This window comes from Pygocentrus nattereri, chromosome 25 (assembly GCF_015220715.1).
Source record: "Pygocentrus nattereri isolate fPygNat1 chromosome 25, fPygNat1.pri, whole genome shotgun sequence".
NCBI classification, from domain to species: Eukaryota; Metazoa; Chordata; class Actinopteri; order Characiformes; family Serrasalmidae; genus Pygocentrus; species Pygocentrus nattereri.
This window is the reverse complement of record NC_051235.1, coordinates 17507996-17528607: the sequence shown is the minus strand read 5'-3', so window position 1 is coordinate 17528607 and position 20612 is coordinate 17507996. Positions and strand designations below refer to the sequence as shown.

Below are 20612 nucleotides of genomic sequence, written 5' to 3'. Positions count from 1 at the left end.
GTCCAGGACCAGGATTGAGCATCCATGCTTTGTAAAAAAAACAGAGTAAACAGTCCTAACCCAAACTGTCTGGAGCAGCAAAATGATCCTGCATCCAAAGAAATGAACCAAGGCAGCTTAGGAATAGGAATGGATTTAGAAAATAGGTACATGTAGGAATAATGATAATAAGTGACTAATGTTTGATAGTTAGCCCACCATCTGATACAGCAAGCTGTGGCTAGTGAGAAACTCAGATGAAGAAAAAAAAATGTCAAACAAAGTGGTACTAGGCAACGGTGTTAACTTCAAAGAGCTTTTACGGAAAATGAGCCATATTGAGGACATTAGCAGGTAACTATATCTCAAGTCAGGCAGTATTGACTGAAATGTCTTGCTCAGTTTGGAAATCCTGATTTCTTTGAGTACAAAGGTACGTTACTTTGCAGGACAAAATAGGAATACAAATCTGAAGGGGCACAATATTCCAACTGAGGGGGCATAGTATTCCAACTGTCCCTGCATAGTAAAATAATAAATAATTGTATGCATAGGAAAAAAAACGTTAAACAACTAAAATGGCTATACATATAAAATAAATAATACACAAATTGCACTGGTTTTGTGGACCATAAAACTGTTTATATTAAGAAATGGCCCTGGTAGTGTAACGGTTGGGAGCGAGGAGGTGGACGCAAAGTGTCCAAGGTGGAAGCGAAGTTTATTAAGGGCAAATCCAGGGTCATAGTCTAAACAGTCCAGGGTCATAGAGCCAACAAGGATAGAATAGGGGCAGACATGACAGACAAACCAGGATCAAACATAAAACAGATCAAACATCAAACAGTACAAAGACCAGCAAACACAAGGGGCAAACACAGGGCTTAAATACAACAGGACTGATGAGGGACAGGTGGAAACAATCAGGGGTGGAGGCACGAAACGAGGGGGCTCGACTGAAAAACCAAAACAAAGAACATGCAGGCTAAACCAAAACACAACACAAACACGTGGACAGGACTGGGAGGGGCCAATCATGACAGGTAGTTATGTGCTGTACGTATAATACAAATGGAACATTTGACCACACGTCTCGACATGTAAAAACAAACCTGAGTTTGTGTGTGTGCTGGAAAAGGTCAATATACTAATGTATGAATCCCTCTCTCTTTTCATTTCTCTCTCTGCATTCTTTGTCCCCACACTACTACCCCCCTTTCTTTCTTAGTGCTGCTGACATGGGTGAACTGCTCCAGTGTACGTTGGGCCACACGCATCCAGGATTTCTTCACCATCGGCAAACTGCTTGCCCTTGTTCTCATTATAGTGGTGGGCATGGTACAAATTAGCAAAGGTATGACTTGTGTGTCAGCAAAGCAGCTGAGCTCATCTTCTGATAACTTCTATATCTTAGCTCTAGATATAGTACATAACCTTTATGTCTGTAGTACAGATGACCTCATTGAACTCATTCACTCTTGACATACATAGTAGTCGGTTGACAAGAAGTTTTCCATTTTTTTCTGTGATTAATGTTTTTTAACCTCATTTGAAACTTTTAGATGTGCTACACTAAAGAATGTTTTTCAGTTTAAGTGAGTGGCATATGTTATACTCTTTTCTCCTCCTCTTTAGAGATGTGTGTAAAATTCCATACTATTCTGACAGTTACATTTTCTTTTTTTTACTTTTCCATAAGTTTAGTTATAGCCTCCTCCTGTAATCATAGGCTATATTTTGCCCTCAGAGTCATCTGAAAGTGGCATTTAAGTGGCACAATTAAAAATAATTTGTCTCCCTTCGGTCTCAGTAGGGGCTGGCAATGTGCAAGTGGGTTGGGGGAGCACTACACACACACACTCACTCACACACACACACAACTGAGTCACTAAGTCAAACACCAACAGCCTGACCTTAAAACGTTGAGAACAATTTTCTCTCTTCCCTCTGGGCTTTATTTGTGTGTGAATATGTGCCTGCTTACACACATGCGATCTCTCGAATTATGAGAGCGGATACAGCTTATCTTGAGAATTGTGTACTTTAAAGCTAAAGTTTAAACTGTGTTTATTCCCATTCAAAAACAGTTCTCAGTAGCTCTCATATAAGTTTCTTTAAATGTATGCCTATTTAGATACTTTAAGGTTTCCTTTTTTCTCATTTTAAGGGTGGTTTACAGAATTTTCCCCCATTTTTTTTTTCAGCCACATATATCAAGATAAATTTTCTGTATTTTCCTTTTTCCAAAATGTCTTCATCACACAAGAATGCAAAAACAAATCAGAAGTGCTCACATGAGCATGCCAGCTCAGCAGAAGTCAATAATACATAGAAATTTGTTATCAATAATTTCAAGAAGAACATGAGTGAGCAAGCACAAATATAGAGTAGATCTCATATCTTTAATCAATCATCCTTTTTTCCTTTCCTTTCCTCTTTGCATCTTAGCTCCTCCCTCTCAGCAAATGAGGAAAAGATGCAAAGGCAGACAAATGCCAAATGTATTTACCAGATGAAATGTCCTTCATCACTTCTGTCAGTCATCACATTCACATATCTGCCTATAATAAACACTTGTATCCTATTATGAAGTGACTTTACATGGGGATGCTTTATTTAAAATTAAATCACTTAATTTTGTTTTTGCAGGCAGATAATAAAATGTACTAAGTATACCCTTTGAGTGTACCTTTTGAATAATGTTCTAATCACGAAAAAATGACTAATATCCATCCATCCATCCATCCATCCATCCATCCATTATCTTACGGTTCTCCGGGGTTCGGGTCTCGGGGGCAGCATCCTAAGCAATGAGGCCCAGACCTCCCTTTCCCCAGCCACTTCCACTAACTCTCCAAGGGGGATTCCGAGGCGTTCCCAGGCCAGCTGGGCGATATAGTCACGCCAGCGTGTCCTGGGTCTTCCCCGGGGTCTCCTCCCAGGTGGACTTGCCTGTGACACCTCCCGAGGGAGGCGTCCAGAAGGCATCCTAACCAGATGCCCGAACCACCTCAGCTGACTCCTCTCGATGTGAAGATGCAGCGGCTGTACTCCGAGTCCCTCCCGGATGACTGAACTTCTCACCCTATCTCTAAGGGAGAGTCCAGACACCCTGCGGAGGAAACTCATTTCAGCCGCTTGTATTCGCGATCTTATTCTTTTGGTCATTACCCAAAGCTCATGACCATAGGTGAGGGTGGGAACGTAGATTGACCGGTAAATCGAGAGCCTTGCCTTATGGCTCAGCTCTTTCTTTACCACAACAGACCGTTAAAGAGCCCGCATCACTGCTGACCCAGCACCAATCCGCCTGTCAATCTCCTCGTGAACTCGTGAACAACACCCCGATATACTTGAACTCCTCCACTTGAGGCAAGAGCCTATCCCCGACCCAGAGAGGGCTCTCCACCCTTTTCCGTCTGAGAACCATGGTCTCGGATTTGGAGGTACTGATCCTCATCCCGGCCGCTTCACACTCGGCTGCAAACCGATCCAGCGAAAACTGAAGTTCGCGGCCTGATGTCCCCAATAGGACCACATCATCTGCAAACAGCAGCGATGTGACCCTGAGGTCACCAAACCGGACACCCTCCATCCCCTGACTGTGCCTGGAAATTCTATCCATAAAAATTATGAATAGAATCGGTGACAAAGGGCAGCCCTGACGGATTCCAACTCTCACTGGGAACGAGTCTGACTTACTGCCGGCCATGCAAACCAAACTCCTGCTTTGTTTGTACAGGGCCTGAGTGGCTCGTAGCAAAGAGCCATGTACCCCGTACTCCCGAAGCCTCCCACAGAATACCCCGGGGAACACAGTCGAATGCCTTCTCCAGATCCACAAAGCACATGTGGACTGGTTGGGCAAACTCCCATGAACCCTCCAGAATCCTGGAGAGGGTGAAGTGTTGGTCCAGTGTTCCACGACCAGGACGGAACCCGCACTGCTCCTCCTGGATCCGAGGTTCGACTATAAGCCGGACTCTCTTCTCCAGTACCCCTGCATAGACCTTACCAGGGAGGCTGAGGAGTGTGATTCCCCTGTAGTTGGAACACACCCTCCGGTCCCCTTTTTTAAAAAGAGGCACCACCACCCCAGTCTGCCAATCCAGTGGCACCGCCCCCGATGTCCACGCAATGTTGAAAAGGCGTGTCAGCCAAGACAGCCCCACAACATCCAGAGCCTTGAGAAACTCAGGGCGGATCTCATCCACCCCTGGAGCCTTGCCACCAAGGAGCTTCTTAACTACCTTAGCGACTTCGGCCTCAGTAATGGACAAGCCTATTCTCATGTCCCCAGACTCTGCCTCCTTACTGGAGAACGTGTCGGAGGGATTGAGAAGGTCCTCAAAGTATTCCTTCCACCGCCCAATGACGTCTTCAGTCGAAGTCAGCAGCACACCATCTCCACTATATACAGTGCTAGTAGCACACTGCTTTCCCCTTCTGAGTTGCCTGACGGTTTGCCAGAATCTTTTCGGAGCCGGCTTAAAGTCACTTTCCAAGGCCTCACCAAACTCCTCCCATACACGGGTTTTTGCCTTGGCAACGACTGAAGCCGCAGATCGCTTGGCCTGTCGATACCTGCCAGCTGCCTCTGGTGTCCCACAGGCCAACCATGCCTGGTAGGACTCCTTCTTCAGCTTGACGGCATCTCTCACCTGGGGTGTCCACCACCGGGTTCAAGGATTACCGCCCCGACAGGCACCAACTACCTTACGGCCACAGCTACAGTCAGCCGCTTCAACAATGGAGGAACGGAACATGGCCCATTCTGAGTCAATGTCCCCCACCTCCCCCGATATCTGGTCAAAGTTCTGACGGAGGTGTGAGTTGAAGATCAATCTGACAGGTTCTTCTGCCAGACGTTCCCAGCAAACCCTCACTATACGTTTGGGCTTGCCTGGTCTGACCGGCATCTTCCCCCACCACCTGAACCAACTCACCACCAGGTGGTGATCAGTTGACAGCTCAGCTCCTCTCTTTACCCATGTGTCCAAAACACATGGCCGCAAGTCCGATGACACGACTACAAAGTCAATCATTGAACTGCGGCCTAGGGTGTCCTGGTGCCATGTGCACTTATGGACATCCTTGTGTTCAAACATGGTGTTCTTGATGGACAAACTGTGGTTTGCACAGAAGTCCAAAAACTGAACACCACTCGGGTTCAGATCAGAGAGGCCATTCCTCCCAATCACACCCCTCCAGGTCTCACTGTCATTGCCCACGTGAGCGTTAAAGTCCCCCAGTAGGACAATAGAGTCTCCAGGAGGAGCACTTTCAAGCACCCATTCCAAGGATTCTAAGAAGGCTGGGTACTCTGAACTGCTGTTCGATGCATAAGCACAGAGGGCAGTCAGGACCCGTTCCCCAACCCAAAGGCGTAGGGAAGCTACCCTCTCGTCCACCGGAGAAAACCCCAACATACAGGCACCGAGTCGAGGGGCTACGAGAAAGCCCACACCTGCCCGCCGCCTCTCACCATGGGCTGAATGTGCCTGGTACACCCCCACCGGGAGGCATCCAGGGGCATCCGAATCAGATGACCGAACCACCTCAGCTGGCTCCTCTCAATGCGGAGGAGTAGCGGCTCTTCCAAGCTCCTCCCGGATGGTCGAGCTCCTCACCCTATCGAATAGAGTGTAGCCCGCCACCCTGCAAAGAAAGCTCATTTCTGCGCTTGTAGTCGTGATGTCATTCTTTCAATCATTACCAACAGCTCATAACCATAGGTGAGGGTCGGGATATAGACCGACCGGTAAACAGAGAGCTTTGCCTTATGGCATTACTGCTGCCGCCTGTCCCAGCCTGCGGCCAATCTCATGAACAAGACCCCGAGATACTTAAACTCCTCCACCTGGGCCAAGTCTTTTCCCCTTACCTGGAGTTTTATACCAGTTTAATTTCAATTTTAATTTTTTCATAATGTGCAAAGGAAGCATAATCTCTGTTTAACTGAACCAACTATAATCCATATACTAACAATAAATATGCTAGTTCAGATTAATTAATGGTTAAATTTAATGTAATGTTAAAAAAAACAAAGCTTCAGAATACTAAACAGAGAAGCAAAGACCAACATAACAAATGCTTGTGTATTCAAATGATTCATGCCAGTCTTACATCTTTGTAAAAGGATGACTTTGCTAAAGAGAATGAGATGTTCATTCCTGACATTTGAATCCATTTTATTCCTGCAGCTGTGCAAATCAGTACACTTGTAGCCAGATTGTAGCTACTCATAGGAGACTATTTGACTAATTAAATTACATTTACAGTTTACAGCATTTAGCAGAAGCTCTTATCCAGAGCGACTTACAAGAAGTGCTTTGTCCAGCTAGAGAAAGTATATTTGCTAGTTACCAATAGCTTAGAGAAAAAGACAGTCCTGAGCTCAGATACTGCTAGAAACAAGTTACTGTAGATACCCAGAAAAAAGGAACAGAGTTGAACACAGAACTCTGTGCCGTACAATGCAATACAACACAATACAATACAATACCAGTAAACTACAATACACAGTGCATTCAACAGTAAACTTCAATACACAGTGCAATAGAATAAAATATATAAGTGCAGCACAATATTTTGCAAACTATACTTAATTCAGTGCTCAGTCAAATTATAATTTGGTTATCGTTCAAGGCTTTCTCAGCCTGTATGCCTCAAGTGAAATCTCAGGTCACTCAGAAACCTAGTCCTAGTGTAGTCCTGTACTAAATCTACTGTCAGCAGACTTAACGGAAAATCTGTTTTTTACAATACTAGACTTAAACTGAGTCTATGATGTCTTGCGGTGATGGTTTTGGGTGTTTCTGAGTACATTTTGTCCATGTCACTACACTCCTCAGGTTTTTTTCAGCCCCCGTTTTTGGGCATTGCCCAAAATGACAGGGAAAAGAATCAAGCAAATGAGAGAGAGACACAGACAGAGAATACAAAAGTCACTGAATGGGCCTTGAACATTCAGCAAAATGATTATCTCAAACAGAGTTCAAGGTCCTAAACAAGTCCTTAAATGACCCCTGGATTGACTGGAATGCCCCTAACAGCCTGGATTACATAGACCAAAGAGCGCTAGAGCAAGATGTGATTAACACAAGAGGATTAAAAGTAGTATAGTTTTGAGTCCTTACACATGGAGGGACTTGCTGTAGCTTTCAAGCTCTTACCTGTTTTACTCCATACCTTTTTCTGTGGTTCTCAAACCAGTCCTCAGGCACATAGTTCAAATTTTTACTCTGTTCTTGTGTTGCAAGTTGGGTTGCAGCAAAAACCTGGAGCATCTATTGGTCCCTGTGAACCGGCTTGAGAGCCACTGCCCTAGATTGTTTTACCTGCACAGTAATGCACCAATATTTCTTGGATGTTTCACATTTACACAAGCAATTAATCATTTACACATTTGCAGGCTATCTCAATGTCAGGTGGCTAAGTTAATGTAAGCTAAAAATAAGTGCATTGCAAGTCATTTCTGACTGTTCATGAGTCATTGAGGATTCATTGTGATCAGAGCAAAACAGAAAATCATCCCATTGAGGCATGGGAATGCAGCTAGAGAAAGCTTACGCTATCAGTAGAAGTTGAAGCAGAGACATGGATGCTAACACTATCACTGAAAGTTACAGACATATGGGAGGGAAATCCGGCAAAAAGATATTATAATTAAAACAATAAAATGTAAAGGCAAACCTCTTTTTGCCATTTCTTTTTCCAAGCATCTGCACAAATTTCCTGCCAAAATTGAAAATTAAATGATATACCTACATTAGCAGTCCCAGACAGTGTTGACACTAATGAGCGTAATGACACATCTCATGAAGGGCTTCTGTAGGTGTCATATAGTGTTATGAACACTGCCCTACAGTAAAATGTTACTTAGAGGTATATATGAAAACACACACAAACACGCATTTCTACTTCTGGATCGCGGGGGGTGCTGGAGCCTATCCCAGCAGTCATCAGGCGGAAGGCAGGATACACCCTGGACAGGTCACCAGTCATATATTAACATTAAGATTAAGTGAGACTTATTAGTCCCACAACGGGGAAATTTCACCTCTGCATTTAATCCATCCGTGAAGTGAAACACCACATACACTCTAGTGAGCACACACACTAGGGGGCAGTGAGCACACTTGTCCGGAGCGGTGGACAGCCCAATCCGCAGCGCCCGGGTTAGGTGTCTTGCTCAAGGACATCTCAGTCACGTGCTGTTGACTCTGGGGATTGAAACGGCGACCTTCCGGTCAGGAGGCTGGTTCCTCCAGCCCATGACCCCACTGAAACTGCACATGAAAACACATGCTACATAAACAAATGAAGTTGAATACATTTTGTAAATTCATATAGTTTTTGAATGTCTTCGTTTTCTTTCGTTTCATGTTTTTAATCGTTTTGAAAAACTGTGCCTAGTTGTCCAGACCTCCTAGTGCTATTTCTGCTGCACAGCCTGTAGACTTGATGTTTGTCTTTTTATGTCCTTTTCATCTCCATTAGAAAAGATACTATAGTAAAACAAATTCATGTCAACCAAACTTCAAAATAGCTTTATAAAACATTATGTTGATTAAATGCTCTGGATGCAGTCCCCTCACTTCTACTACTCTTTCCCTTTGTAGGGCACTACGATGCTCTGGAGCCGCAGACAGCATTTGAGTTTATTCGAGATCCATCTGTGGGGCAGATCGCCCTGGCATTCCTGCAGGCCTCTTTCGCCTTCAGTGGCTGGAACTTCCTGAATTATGTCACAGAGGAGGTGGTAGAGCCACGCAAGTGAGTTGAACATCATGGACTCGTCCAGCACCAGAACTGCCATCCACTTCACCTCATCCAACAGTGGATTTTACCTCTAGACTAGGCTCCATTCTTGAGGCCATAATGAGAAATTGCCTTGTAAGACATCCAGTTCTTGTTATTTGTTTATTTAGTGATAATATGATACAGCACTGGGGAAAAGCCAGAGACCATCCTCCAATTATTTGATTTTCAGTCAAAATTGGCAGTACAATTAATTCATTTTTCAAGATATATTTCTGAGGCAATTTGATATGATTATCCATTTGCATAAGAAAGGGGAAAGTAAATGAAAAACATGAAAAAACTGGAGTTCAAAAAATGATTAACATATAGAGAAAAATGTACTAAAATCTGGTAGACCACCAATTTTTTTACCATCAGATAAACAGTACTAAGAGGAGATAATCAGTTTCCACTCTTGCTTCCACTGTGAGAAAGGAATGGGAGGCATAACAAAGGCGAAGTGTGGACATGCTAAATACTAGTAAAAAAAAATAATTTTACTTAGTTGCAGAGGCTTCTGGGTTTTTTTTGGCCCGTTTTCCTGATGTTGATAAATGAATAACTTGTACTTCATAATTGCTATTTTGACACGGTATTAAATGAATGAGTTATGGTCTCTGACTTTTGCACAAGACTATATAAAAAGGTGTATTGCTCCTGAAGGACATGAGGATGTATCCTCATAAAAGGTGTAGTGATAATTGTTATATTATGAAATTCATGTGAGCACAACAGAGCAGTTGGCCTACAGATTTATTCTCATATAATTGACTGACTTAGATTTATAAATCCACAAATACACATAACTGCAAATATACACACAGTCTTCGAGAAAAAGGCTGCAGCTGTAACTAGTGTGTGTGTGCCTGCAGGAATCTACCACGAGCAATCTACATCTCCATTCCATTGGTCACCTTAGTGTACACCCTCACCAACATCGCATACTTCTCCTCCATGACCCCTGAGGAGCTGCTTGCATCCAATGCTGTCGCTGTGGTAAGTGACCTCTGACTGGTTGTTTACAAGACTAAGCTCATTTTATCTTTAGAACGGGAAATAAGAAAACATAAGGCAGATCCTTGGATCAGAGTCCATTGGTGTTTATTGATTTGCAGACGTTTGGTGAGAAGTTGTTGGGGATGTTCTCCTGGGTGATGCCCATCTCTGTGGCTCTGTCCACTTTTGGAGGGATTAACGGCTACTTGTTTACTTCCTCCAGGTAAGAATACACATGGGCGTTCACATAAAGCCTGGTGTAATTGTGCTGTTACATCTGATTAGTAAGTGAGCTCTGTTTCGCAGGTTGTGTTTCTCTGGAGCGAGAGAGGGTCACCTGCCTTACTTGCTGGCCATGATCCATCTGAAAAACTGCACACCAATCCCAGCTCTTCTCGTCTGTGTAAGAGACACACCAGACAGCCAAGCTCCACCTTGACATGCCTGTAGCATGACACCACAACCAAAAACCCATTCTGTCGTACACACACTGTTTGAACACTGACTAATCGATCCACATGAGCACGTTCAGTGTCATGGTACACTCCCAGTTCCAGCACATTAGCAGATTGCATATTGACATGAATACATTCATATCTAATTGTGAACACAGTACTGAATTGAATTGTGAACTGATTTATTGCCTTGTACTATATGCATTGTTTTCATCCTGGCTAATCTCTTGTGCCCACTGTCTGTCTCACTATCTCTTCTCTCACTCTTTCTTAGTGTACTGCGACCATAGTGATCCTCTGTATTGGTGAGACTCATAACCTGATCAACTATGTGTCTTTTATAAACTACCTCTCATACGGAGTCACCATCGCTGGGCTTCTGTTCTATCGCTGGAAGAAACCTAAACTCGTCAGACCCATTAAGGTAAATGTGGCCATTAGCAGCAGCAGCCTACACCACTTACTGTTTGTTAAATAAAAATATATGCCCATTTTAAACTTGAACGCAGCAACAAGTTCCAAAAAAGTAATATATGCAGAGTTTTAACTTGCATTTGTGGAAGCAGTGATGAACTGTTATCACACACGATGGTTTTCAGAAGTGTTTCTGGGCCCATGTAGTGATTTCCACTACAGAATCATGTCTGTTTTTGATGTAGTGCCACCTGAAGGCCCAAAGATCACAGCCAGCAAATACTGGTTTTTGACCTTGTACATTGCATACAGAGATTTCTCCAGATTCTCTGAATCTTGTAATGATATTATGTACCGTATATGATGAAAAGCAAAACGTCTTTTCTATTTTATGTTGAGAAATGTTATTCTTGAATTGTTGCCCTATTTGCCTGCACAGAGGGGTGAACCCCTCATCTGTACTTCTGAAAGACTCTCTCCAGGTTGCTCTTTTTATAGCTAGTCATGTAACTGACCTGTTGCCTTTTGTTGCCCCTGTACCAACCTTTTTTTTGCCAGCAAAATTTTGCACATATTTTTCAGAAAACAATAAAACTTCTCAGTTTCAATATTTGATATGTTGCCTTTGTGCAACTTTTAAATATAGTGTTTAAATGATTAGCATATCAGTACATTCTGTTGACATTTTGCACAGTGTCCCAACTTCTTTGGAAACAGATTGTGGAAATTATGGCACATTTTAGGATTTATGTTTTATCTATTCCAATATGTTAAACTCAAAATAGTAAGTAAATAAGTAAGTAAGTAAGTAAGAATTTATTTATAAAGCATTCTTAACACAACCTGAGTTGACCAAATATATGGTCAACAATAATGGATATATGTAAATATGCTGGTTACATCATACATTACAAAAACAATGAAGTCAAATTGAAATTTAGCAGATTATCAGCTTTAGTGTCTTTTCAATTTTTAAAAGCATACTTCCCAGTAGGAGTTGCACACCGACACACTCTCTGTTTCTCTCTGTGTAGGTGAATTTGCTGGTCCCCATCAGTTACCTGGTGTTTTGGGCAGTGTTGCTTGGCTTCAGTCTGTACTCTGAGCCTGTGGTGTGTGGAATGGGTCTTGTCATCATGCTCACAGGAGTGCCCATCTACTTCATTGGAGTGCACTGGGCAGACAAGCCACGTTGGATCTATAGCGCAGTGGGTGAGTGAGGCTCTTTCTACCCAGCACTTATGAAATGAGTTATAAGTTATGAAATAACTGAACTTCAGGAGAAAGACTATGCCTGAAACTTCTGCTCCCTGTTAGCCAACATCCTGTGTATTTTCATCTCTCCCTCCTGTTCACTGTGACAGTTTACACACCCTACCACCTCCCCCTCTCCTCCCTATTTCTCTTGACCTTTAAACCTAGTTGTATGCAAATACAACCTCTGTACATTGTAAAGCAAAATTATTGTTTATTTGCAGAACAGCGACATATTTGTTTGTTCCCTGTAGAAAGACTTTTACTGAGAAAATCAACAAAGACATAATTTGATCAGAGGTGTTCAAATATTTGCACACAACAGTATCTCTGAGTCTTTCATCAAGGCCTTCTAGCTTAAAGCAGAAGCTGCCCAGAACGCCAGCCCATGTTATCAGAGCACTCTTCCCTCAGCCACAACTATAAATTACAGGCCTGATAGTTTTCAGGCGCCACGCCGGAATTCCGGCGTACCGACGTGTCTGCGAGAAAAAAAAGGTTCGCCTAGTGCAGGGGTCGGCAAACTTTTTGACTCAGAGCCATAAAAGCAAAATAATTGGAAATTTATTTCAGTGAGAGCCACATAACATATTAAAACGACGACGACATCTCGCTCTAGCGAACGGCGGGGGCGGGTGACGACGCCGACATGTCAGTCAAGCGAACCGAAACTAAATAGCGGAAGTTTGTGATTTTCCGCCCGAACATTTTTTAAGTCTCAAAAATAATACACGTTAATTAAATTAATTATTTTCAAAATCTGAGCCGCATCAGAAGGATCAAAGAGCCGCGGGTTGCCGACCCCTGGCCTAGTGATCTGACCATAGGATCTGACACTTCTCTTGATCTGACATGCGCAGGTTTCACTGTAACCAACACCAAGGCCGAGCCTACTAGCCATTAAGCCAGTCAGAAACAGGGGGGGCGGGACTTGCTTTGACCAAACAAATTGATAGATTCAGTAGGAAATCCCGGGAAATACACGTGCAAATTTTTTTCCACTGTCAACGCGAAACGTATAAACTCAGTATTTAAAATACATAAAAATATTTAAAATAAATGGTGCATAGTTTGCTATTATATTTTTAAAACAAATGAATGTGTCCTTGTTCATGTCATTTAGTCAATGGTTAGGCTACTAATCAATTCCTAGTTTACTTTGGAGTATTGTTATTGCCACCTGCTGACCGTTCTTGGTATGGCTGTAGTATCTGTAGTCTCCTATGCTATAGAAGCAATAAGGTATGTGACTAGTTAAAAACAGGTATGGATTCCTGAACAGGCCTGCTAGTCCCAAGAGTTCTGGTAATCTGCACAAGCTTCTGAAATATAGGCTTATATTGGGTTTGTTTATCTCATGTCTGAATGTTGTTCATGTATTTCAACAAAATTCAACACAATCTATCATTGAAGGGACTAATTCAAAAGCAAAAATTCTTTGACAGTAATGAAGATCAGGGTTATACATAGACATATATCTGTGCCCAGGGGCCAACAAGTTATGTGTTAAGTGTGTCGCATACATAGCACCCCCACCCTGCTCACCTCCCGAGCAGAGAAAAAAGTTCAGGCTCAGGAATTTTCCCACTATCACCCCTGTAAATTGAAGGTGTCTGAAAACAGTCATACTGTTAACAAGGTCAGCTTCTACAGCTTGGATAAACAACTATTTTTACATATACACATTACATGGGCAGGTGTTGCAGCAACTCTATTGTACTTAAACTCTGCATACAATTGAGTACATATTCATTTAAATGTTAAGTTTTGGTAACAAAAGAGTTAATCTTGACACGCTGAGTGGAAAACTTTCTAATCAGACTCTCCATGGTATCCATATAATATGATCTCTCCTATTGGTTAGGACATCAGGAGCTCAACTGAAGGCACTAAACATTAGATTAAGTACCAACTAACTTAGGACGTGACAGAGGAATCATGTTTTGATTTACAATAGGTGGGTTGAGTTTCATCCACACCGATTGTGTATATGACTGGTAGCCAAACTAATGGGCTTTAGTGAGCTGTTAGAAATGGAAAGAAAACTCTTTACCGAAAGAATCACTGTAGAATTGGTAGATACATGGTAAAGCGTGTCCATTTCTCTTACAAGCTTCAAGTATCCTTGTTTAACCCAAATTGTCCATATGCACTGCCATTAGCTTAGTCTTAACATACTACAATATCCCTAGCAGAAATTAGCCTAATCTTTTATTGAGATGTATAGCCTGAACAGACATCCTTCTACTAATAGTCACGGTTTGTCTGTGAGCTTATAGTTTGTTAAGAGCAACTCAGTGGCTATGTTTATATGCAAAGATTTTTGCCAATCCAACTGAATACAATCAGATGACAGACTCAGACTGAGGTGTTTATTCTCACTCTATTCAACAGTCTGATGAAAATCCTCGTTTACATGCTCACTACAAGTAAGCCGATGCAAATTGACACGCATGCGTGGAGTAGCGCTTAGAATAAACTTGTTGTTATGACATCGAACATCACGTGAGGTCCAGTTGGCGTGAGACGAGTTTCCAGTTGGTGTAAGACGAGTTTCCAGTTGGCGCGCTTGTGTTTTAATTGCTTTAAACTGATGTCAGACAGAAAAACGTCCTTCACATGTACTCATAAAGGAAGATGTTGTGCTCTGAGACTTTGGATGTCCTGGATGTCCGTCTGAGACTCTGGATGAGAAGCTGGATGTCCGTCGCACCTCCGTCTTTTAAAGCTCAGAGTATAAACCTCGTCTCCTCTACAGACCAGTTTCTGCCCCGCCATGTTGAACACTCTAAACATGACGCGACGCGCATGAGCAGAACGTACTTACACCCTCCGATTGGAGTGTAATCGGATTCAGGCGTTTACACGGCTAATGTTCTTCTATTTAACGGATTATTTAGAGGTTTACCCACTGCGTTCAATCGGATAGAAATTGTATTCCGAATGGCCTCAATAGTATTAGTCTATTCCCATTGAGGTGTTTACATGGACGTATTCTATTCCGATTGAGCTATCATTATTAACGGATTATCAGGCTGCATGTAAACATGGCTACTGTCATTCCATCTTTTCTCAAACTGTGAATGCATGTGTGTTTGTTTCAGAGTGTGTGACGTATCTGGGGCAGAAGGTGTGTTACGTTGTGTTCCCTCAGGACGACCCCTCCGAGACAGAACCTCTAACAGAGAAAACAGAGAAGTCCGAGCTCTGAGCATCAGATGTTACCAAGGAATGCTCTCCTGTGCTTTTTAATTTTTTTGGAAAGTTTTTTAACCTTTCTCTTAAGTGTTTTTGCAGGTGAGGGGATGGTTTCCTCCCCAGTGCTGTAGGTTCCGTTTTTTTTTCTTTCTTCCAAGCACTAAAAAGAAACCCTGGCACAGAGGAGGTGCATTTTCTTGTTTTCTTATTCAGCTCTCTCTGTCTGCGCTGTTGATGTCAACAAGCGCAAAATGAACGTTTTGCCCTTTCAAAGGAACTGCTTTCCACCAACCTCCTCTCAGTGCTGCCTAAAGGCCATTCTGTTTTTTAAATACTATGCATGTTTTCTCTCGTGTTGCGCAGGATCTTTTCTCTCCAGTTATTGTTGTTCTCCATTAACATCAACAGACTTAATCTCCCATTTTGTCTATGTGTGAGAGAGTCTGTTTGTGTCAGAGAAGTACAGATTTTATTCTTCAACGTTCAGTCCCTATACTCTTAAAAATAAAGGTGCCAGAAAGGTTCCTTGAGGAGATGCCTTAGATAATGTAAGGATTCTCTACCAAGAACCATCTAAGAACCTCTGTTTTTAGGAGTGTATACAGTGTGAAGTCATCAGTGGTACCACACAGTGTTTGCATGCATATAACAAGGACTGTTTGTGAAAAAGTTTCCGCTTTATATCAGATGTCTTTAAAACCTGCCTGTCTACTTCTTAAGCACAGTGCAACACAGCAAGACCGGTCAAAAAATGTTGTTTTTGCATACTTTTAGCTGCTTTTAAATGCTTTTACCTAATTTTTGTAACTCTTTTGATGACAACTGTAGTATAACATATATATGCATACACTAAAGTTAACATTTTAGTAGTATGAAATTATTTACTCAAACCATGTGAACGAAACAGATCCATATGCCCAATGTAATAACTTAAAGGGAAACTTTTTTCCCCAGAATTCTGCATAATTCAATTGCAGACATGTAAACAAAGTCATTCAATGAATTTTGATGTGAAACGGTTTATTATAGAGAAACCTGCTTTAGTGATTCTGGGGCTCTAAGTTAAAAACAAGAATGGGGCCCCCTGAATGCAGTTTAAAGTCAGTTGAGGCTCTGGGCTGATGAGTGGATCATCTTAATTCTACATATCTAATATTCCTTTTTTTATGATTGTGGTAAGAATATTATAATATTAATTTATTTCTAGACCTTTTTTGAGTGATTTATTAAGTGAAATTATTTAATCATATTGGCAGATATGTTTGCCTGATTTTGAGACAAGCAAAATTATTTGTCAATATAGTGAGATAATTTGATAGAGAGTACTGTAGAAGTAATGAGTAGAGATTTGACTTTTTTCAGAAAGTAATAGGTAATGTGATCCCAATGCATTCTTTGCTGCATGGGGATGCACATTTCCTCTCAACCTCCTCTCCATAAAGCACTTAATTGTCTTTTCCATACCAGTCAGTCTTCAGCTTTGTTGTATCATATTGCAACAACATAGAATAATCCATTCCAAGCTGCACTGAAATTACTGAAAAGAATAGACACAATCACAAATAACACTTATTATACACTCTTTAAAAGATCCTTCTGGGTGCTATAATGAACTATTTTCAAAAAGGTTCTATACAGAATCATCTGTAGCACATTTATGCACATTTCCATCAATCTGAAAAATACTCATGTTTTCATGTACAAAGAACCCTATAACCTTAATAATGCAAAAGGTTCTTTGAGTGTTCATGGTTCTAAACTGAACCATTTTCTTTACTAAAGAAGTCCTGAAGAACCATCTTTTTTTCAGAAGAAAACCTTGTATCTCCATTGATTTAATAATGCAGATATTTTGAAAAATCTGTAATTCCCTTTTAACCAAGCAAATCTATGCCATTTCTTGCACATTATGTAAACTTTACAATGTGCACTTTCTAAATAAATAAATAAAACATATAAATAAAACAAACTTAAAAGAAAAGTAGGGCAGAGTGGGAAAACAAAAGTTTGTCTTTTATAAATATATGAGCAAGATTATTATTCTTTTTTTTATGCAAACAACCTGCACGGTGCTGTTACACTTCATGAAAAATTCAGCAAAAAGAACAGTGAGTGAAAACTTAACAACTAATCTTGTAGGTGGGTTTAATTGTAACAGATGGAGGGCTACTTGTAACAGTCACTAAATAGTCAAGAATTCATGTAAACACAGTTTATTCAATCCAGTTGTTTGAGCCAGGCAAACTTTCCTACCTAAATAGATAAAAAAACAAACATTCTTCAAACTAAAGGTTAATTATTATATTTTACCACATGTTAGTTTGTGTCCTGCTCTCCCGTACATACAGTTTTCAGTTTGTAGTGACTGAGTGTGTAAAGAGGCAAAGAAGAATGCACTAGTTTAGCTTACAAGATGTAATTCTGATGACAGAGCGTTTATATTTCAGAATCACAGTATGGAACAAGATAAAGTATAAGCGTAAATCAGATGTTTAATCTGTCCAGATGTTTAATTTTTAAACACACATACAGTCCTGAGCAAAAAAGACCATCTTATTTTATTTCTAGTCAAAACGACCTTTATTTCATTCTTTTTTTTGTCCATTTCCTTTCCTCAGTAACTGCTTCTTGAAGTTTTGGAGGTCTGCCAGGTCTTGTCGTTACTTGTCGACTCCCATTTTTTTTATCATTTAATACATTTTTTAAATAAGTTCTCCTCAGAAATAACTTAAAATATGAAGAACTTGTAATGGCCATTTAATAAATGTACAGTGCTCTCTGACCTTTGCACAGCACTGTATACTGTGATTTGAACATTAGTCAGATAATGAAGATTAGTGTGTAGTGAAGAATTCCATAGTAGTATGAGACTCCGTGTATGTACAGTTTACTCATAAGCTACATCTTCCTCGTAGAACCTGATCGACACAGTGTTGACCAGTGTTACAAATATTCTGTCCCTGTACAGGTGAATATCTTCTATATTAATATAATACATGCAAACAGTTTATTATAATGATTAACTGTTTGATAAATATGTTTTTTTCTTGGAAGTTAGGGGCATTTCCCATGAAACGGTTCTAGCTTTGGTGTAATCTATTTTTATTTTACGTTATGTTTAGAGTGTGGTAGTGCGTTTGCTGAGCAGTCAGGGTTAGCGCTGTTGTCCTGGCATTTACGGTTTACGAACGTTTTGAACTCTGCTGTCAGACGTTGAAGCAGTCATGAAAAAGTGTGTTTAATTTTATATTAAGGACACCTGCTGTGTGACAATGTAACCCATACTGCTAGATGGAGCTCAGCTGATCGCAGCAAAAACAAGGTCTAAATGTCCAACCATGTGCCTCTGAGAGAAACTGGTGCAAAGCACAAATCATCACTTAGCCACTTTTAGCCTTTATAATTTATTGAACAAAGCCCAGTTAATAACCCTTAATAATGTATCTATGCAAAAAGACTTTTTAATATTTGTTTTTAAATAGTTTATTAATACTTTTTTAAAGGACTACCTAATAATGTGCCACTGTTGGCCATATTCATTAGAACTGCCAATGAAAGAGACCACTTCAGTCAGAGAAATTCTAGTGTATCCGTGTTCCTGATGTCGATTTTGAAGGCAAATGTTAACACTTACATAGCAGAACAGACTTTCATCACTAATGCATTTGGATAACCACCAACAAATTGTTGCCGTCATTTCAAAACCTTGTGACTTTTTGAGGTTTTCGTTCGTTTATTTGTTTTACATCATTTGAAAGTGCCAGCTGTCCTTGACACTTTACATTCATGATAAATGGACCAACAGACTTTTTTTTCAAAGTGACTTTGAATAAAATCTCTTTACATGAATGTACAGTTAACTTAAAGCTGAGAAAGTTTGTTGCTTCTCCTAGTTCTCATTTCTGAGATGCAAGGTTTTGTGGCCAGAGTGACGATATGCTTCTTTACAGTGGTTGGTTGGTTATGCTGGAACAGGGGAATGTATATAGGCCACTTCATCATTACTGAAAACACATTCCACTGTGACACCTTACAGCAATAATGACATATACTTGTCTTTACTTAGATCACTTTTGCTGGTTTCTTCCTGATTACACATCAGTGAGCTAAAGGAATCTGTCCATAGTGCCCCCAAGTAGAGGTGGGGAATATGACGATATTTATCATTATTGTAACATATTATGTTACAGCTTTTCTGAGCTCAGAGTAAATGTTATCAATACTGACAAGCTGCATGTTACAATACAAAGAAAACATGTTTAATTGGATTTAGTGCAGTGCAGTATGTGAATCATTTTATTTTGTTTTATTAAAGATTTCTCTGTACTTATCAAATCTCAGAGAAATGAAATGCCATGGGTTGAGAAAATGTTGTGAAATATCATGATATATACTTGCCATATCACGCGCCCCTATGCTCTAGCAACTAAAGTTTAATTACCATTGAACTACTGCTTAGACTAGACATAGAGCGCAGGTTAAAACTTGCTCTCCCTCTGCTGTTCGGATGTACACATGACATGACACCACCAACCAACACTATTCTCTCTCTCCCTCTATATTCTCTCTCTCTCTCTCTCTCTCTCTCTGAAAGCCGTTGCGGCTTCAGCCTGTACAGGAGTCCAACACATGCAAGCGCATTGCTAAAATTAAGACAGCAGACTTAAGCAATGTGTATATTGTTCAAAGCTCCAAAAGATAGACATCATTCCTGAGGCGAGATGAGTGTGAGACTTTCATTATGTGTGCTATGTTTTTTTTCTGTTTATTTTGTTTATTATGAGACATCCATGATGTTTATGCATAACCATAATAGCACATTAAATTTAATTCTAAAGAAAAAGTATGAGTACTGTTTTGTTGTGTATGTGCTTGTAATGTCTAAATGTTAAAAGGTAAAATGGATTTGGGCCCACAGCACATGCCATTTCCAAAAGCATGGGCGATTCCGTCTAGATACTTCTCATTTATGTAGGCCGAGAACTTGGCCTTCAAAGGCTTTTCAGGTACATGTTGTCTTTGTATGTTTCCAGGAGCGTTGCCTTTAAGAGACACCTTACGCGTTGGCTTTAAATATACGTTTTTATACAAGCACTATACACATCTCTGCAACAAATGAAAAAAAACTTTCCATCATCTGCCGTTTGTGGTCAATTCAGTCAAAAACAGTGGGAGTAAAAATTTTACAACTCACCTCAAAGGTGGGAGTATTTGTAACAGAATGAGGGGCTAATTGTGACTCTGACAGTAAAAGTGTGGTGAATCAATGCAAATACAACTAATTCAATACAATTGTATTGACCAGACAGGATAGCTTTTGTTGCCACACAGATGACCCCAGCATCCAGTCACCTGTTTGTGGTTTGTCCCTCTTTAAACCACTGTCAGTAGGTACTCACCACTGCTGACCAGTAGCACCCCAGAAGCCTTGCTGTTTCAGAGATGCTCCAACCCAGTCATCTGGCCTGTCATCATACTGGTTTGAAAGACTTGCTAAATCTGTGGTGTAGA

The 20612-nt window shown here is 40.8% G+C and overlaps 1 protein-coding gene across 1 annotated transcript in view; it reads left to right on the top strand.

Annotated features, from left to right (window-relative positions):
- Positions 1 to 19944, top strand: part of slc7a10a (solute carrier family 7 member 10a) — a 46105-nt gene extending 26161 nt beyond the window's left edge. The window contains exons 4-11 of the mRNA XM_017706202.2: positions 1208 to 1333; positions 8604 to 8757; positions 9657 to 9780; positions 9900 to 10003; positions 10087 to 10183; positions 10510 to 10659; positions 11684 to 11861; positions 15008 to 19944. Coding sequence (XP_017561691.1) covers positions 1208 to 1333; positions 8604 to 8757; positions 9657 to 9780; positions 9900 to 10003; positions 10087 to 10183; positions 10510 to 10659; positions 11684 to 11861; positions 15008 to 15114 — 1040 coding nt within the window. The 3' untranslated portion in view covers positions 15115 to 19944. The remainder of the gene's footprint in view (positions 1 to 1207; positions 1334 to 8603; positions 8758 to 9656; positions 9781 to 9899; positions 10004 to 10086; positions 10184 to 10509; positions 10660 to 11683; positions 11862 to 15007) is intronic.
- Positions 19945 to 20612: the final 668 nt, after the last annotated feature.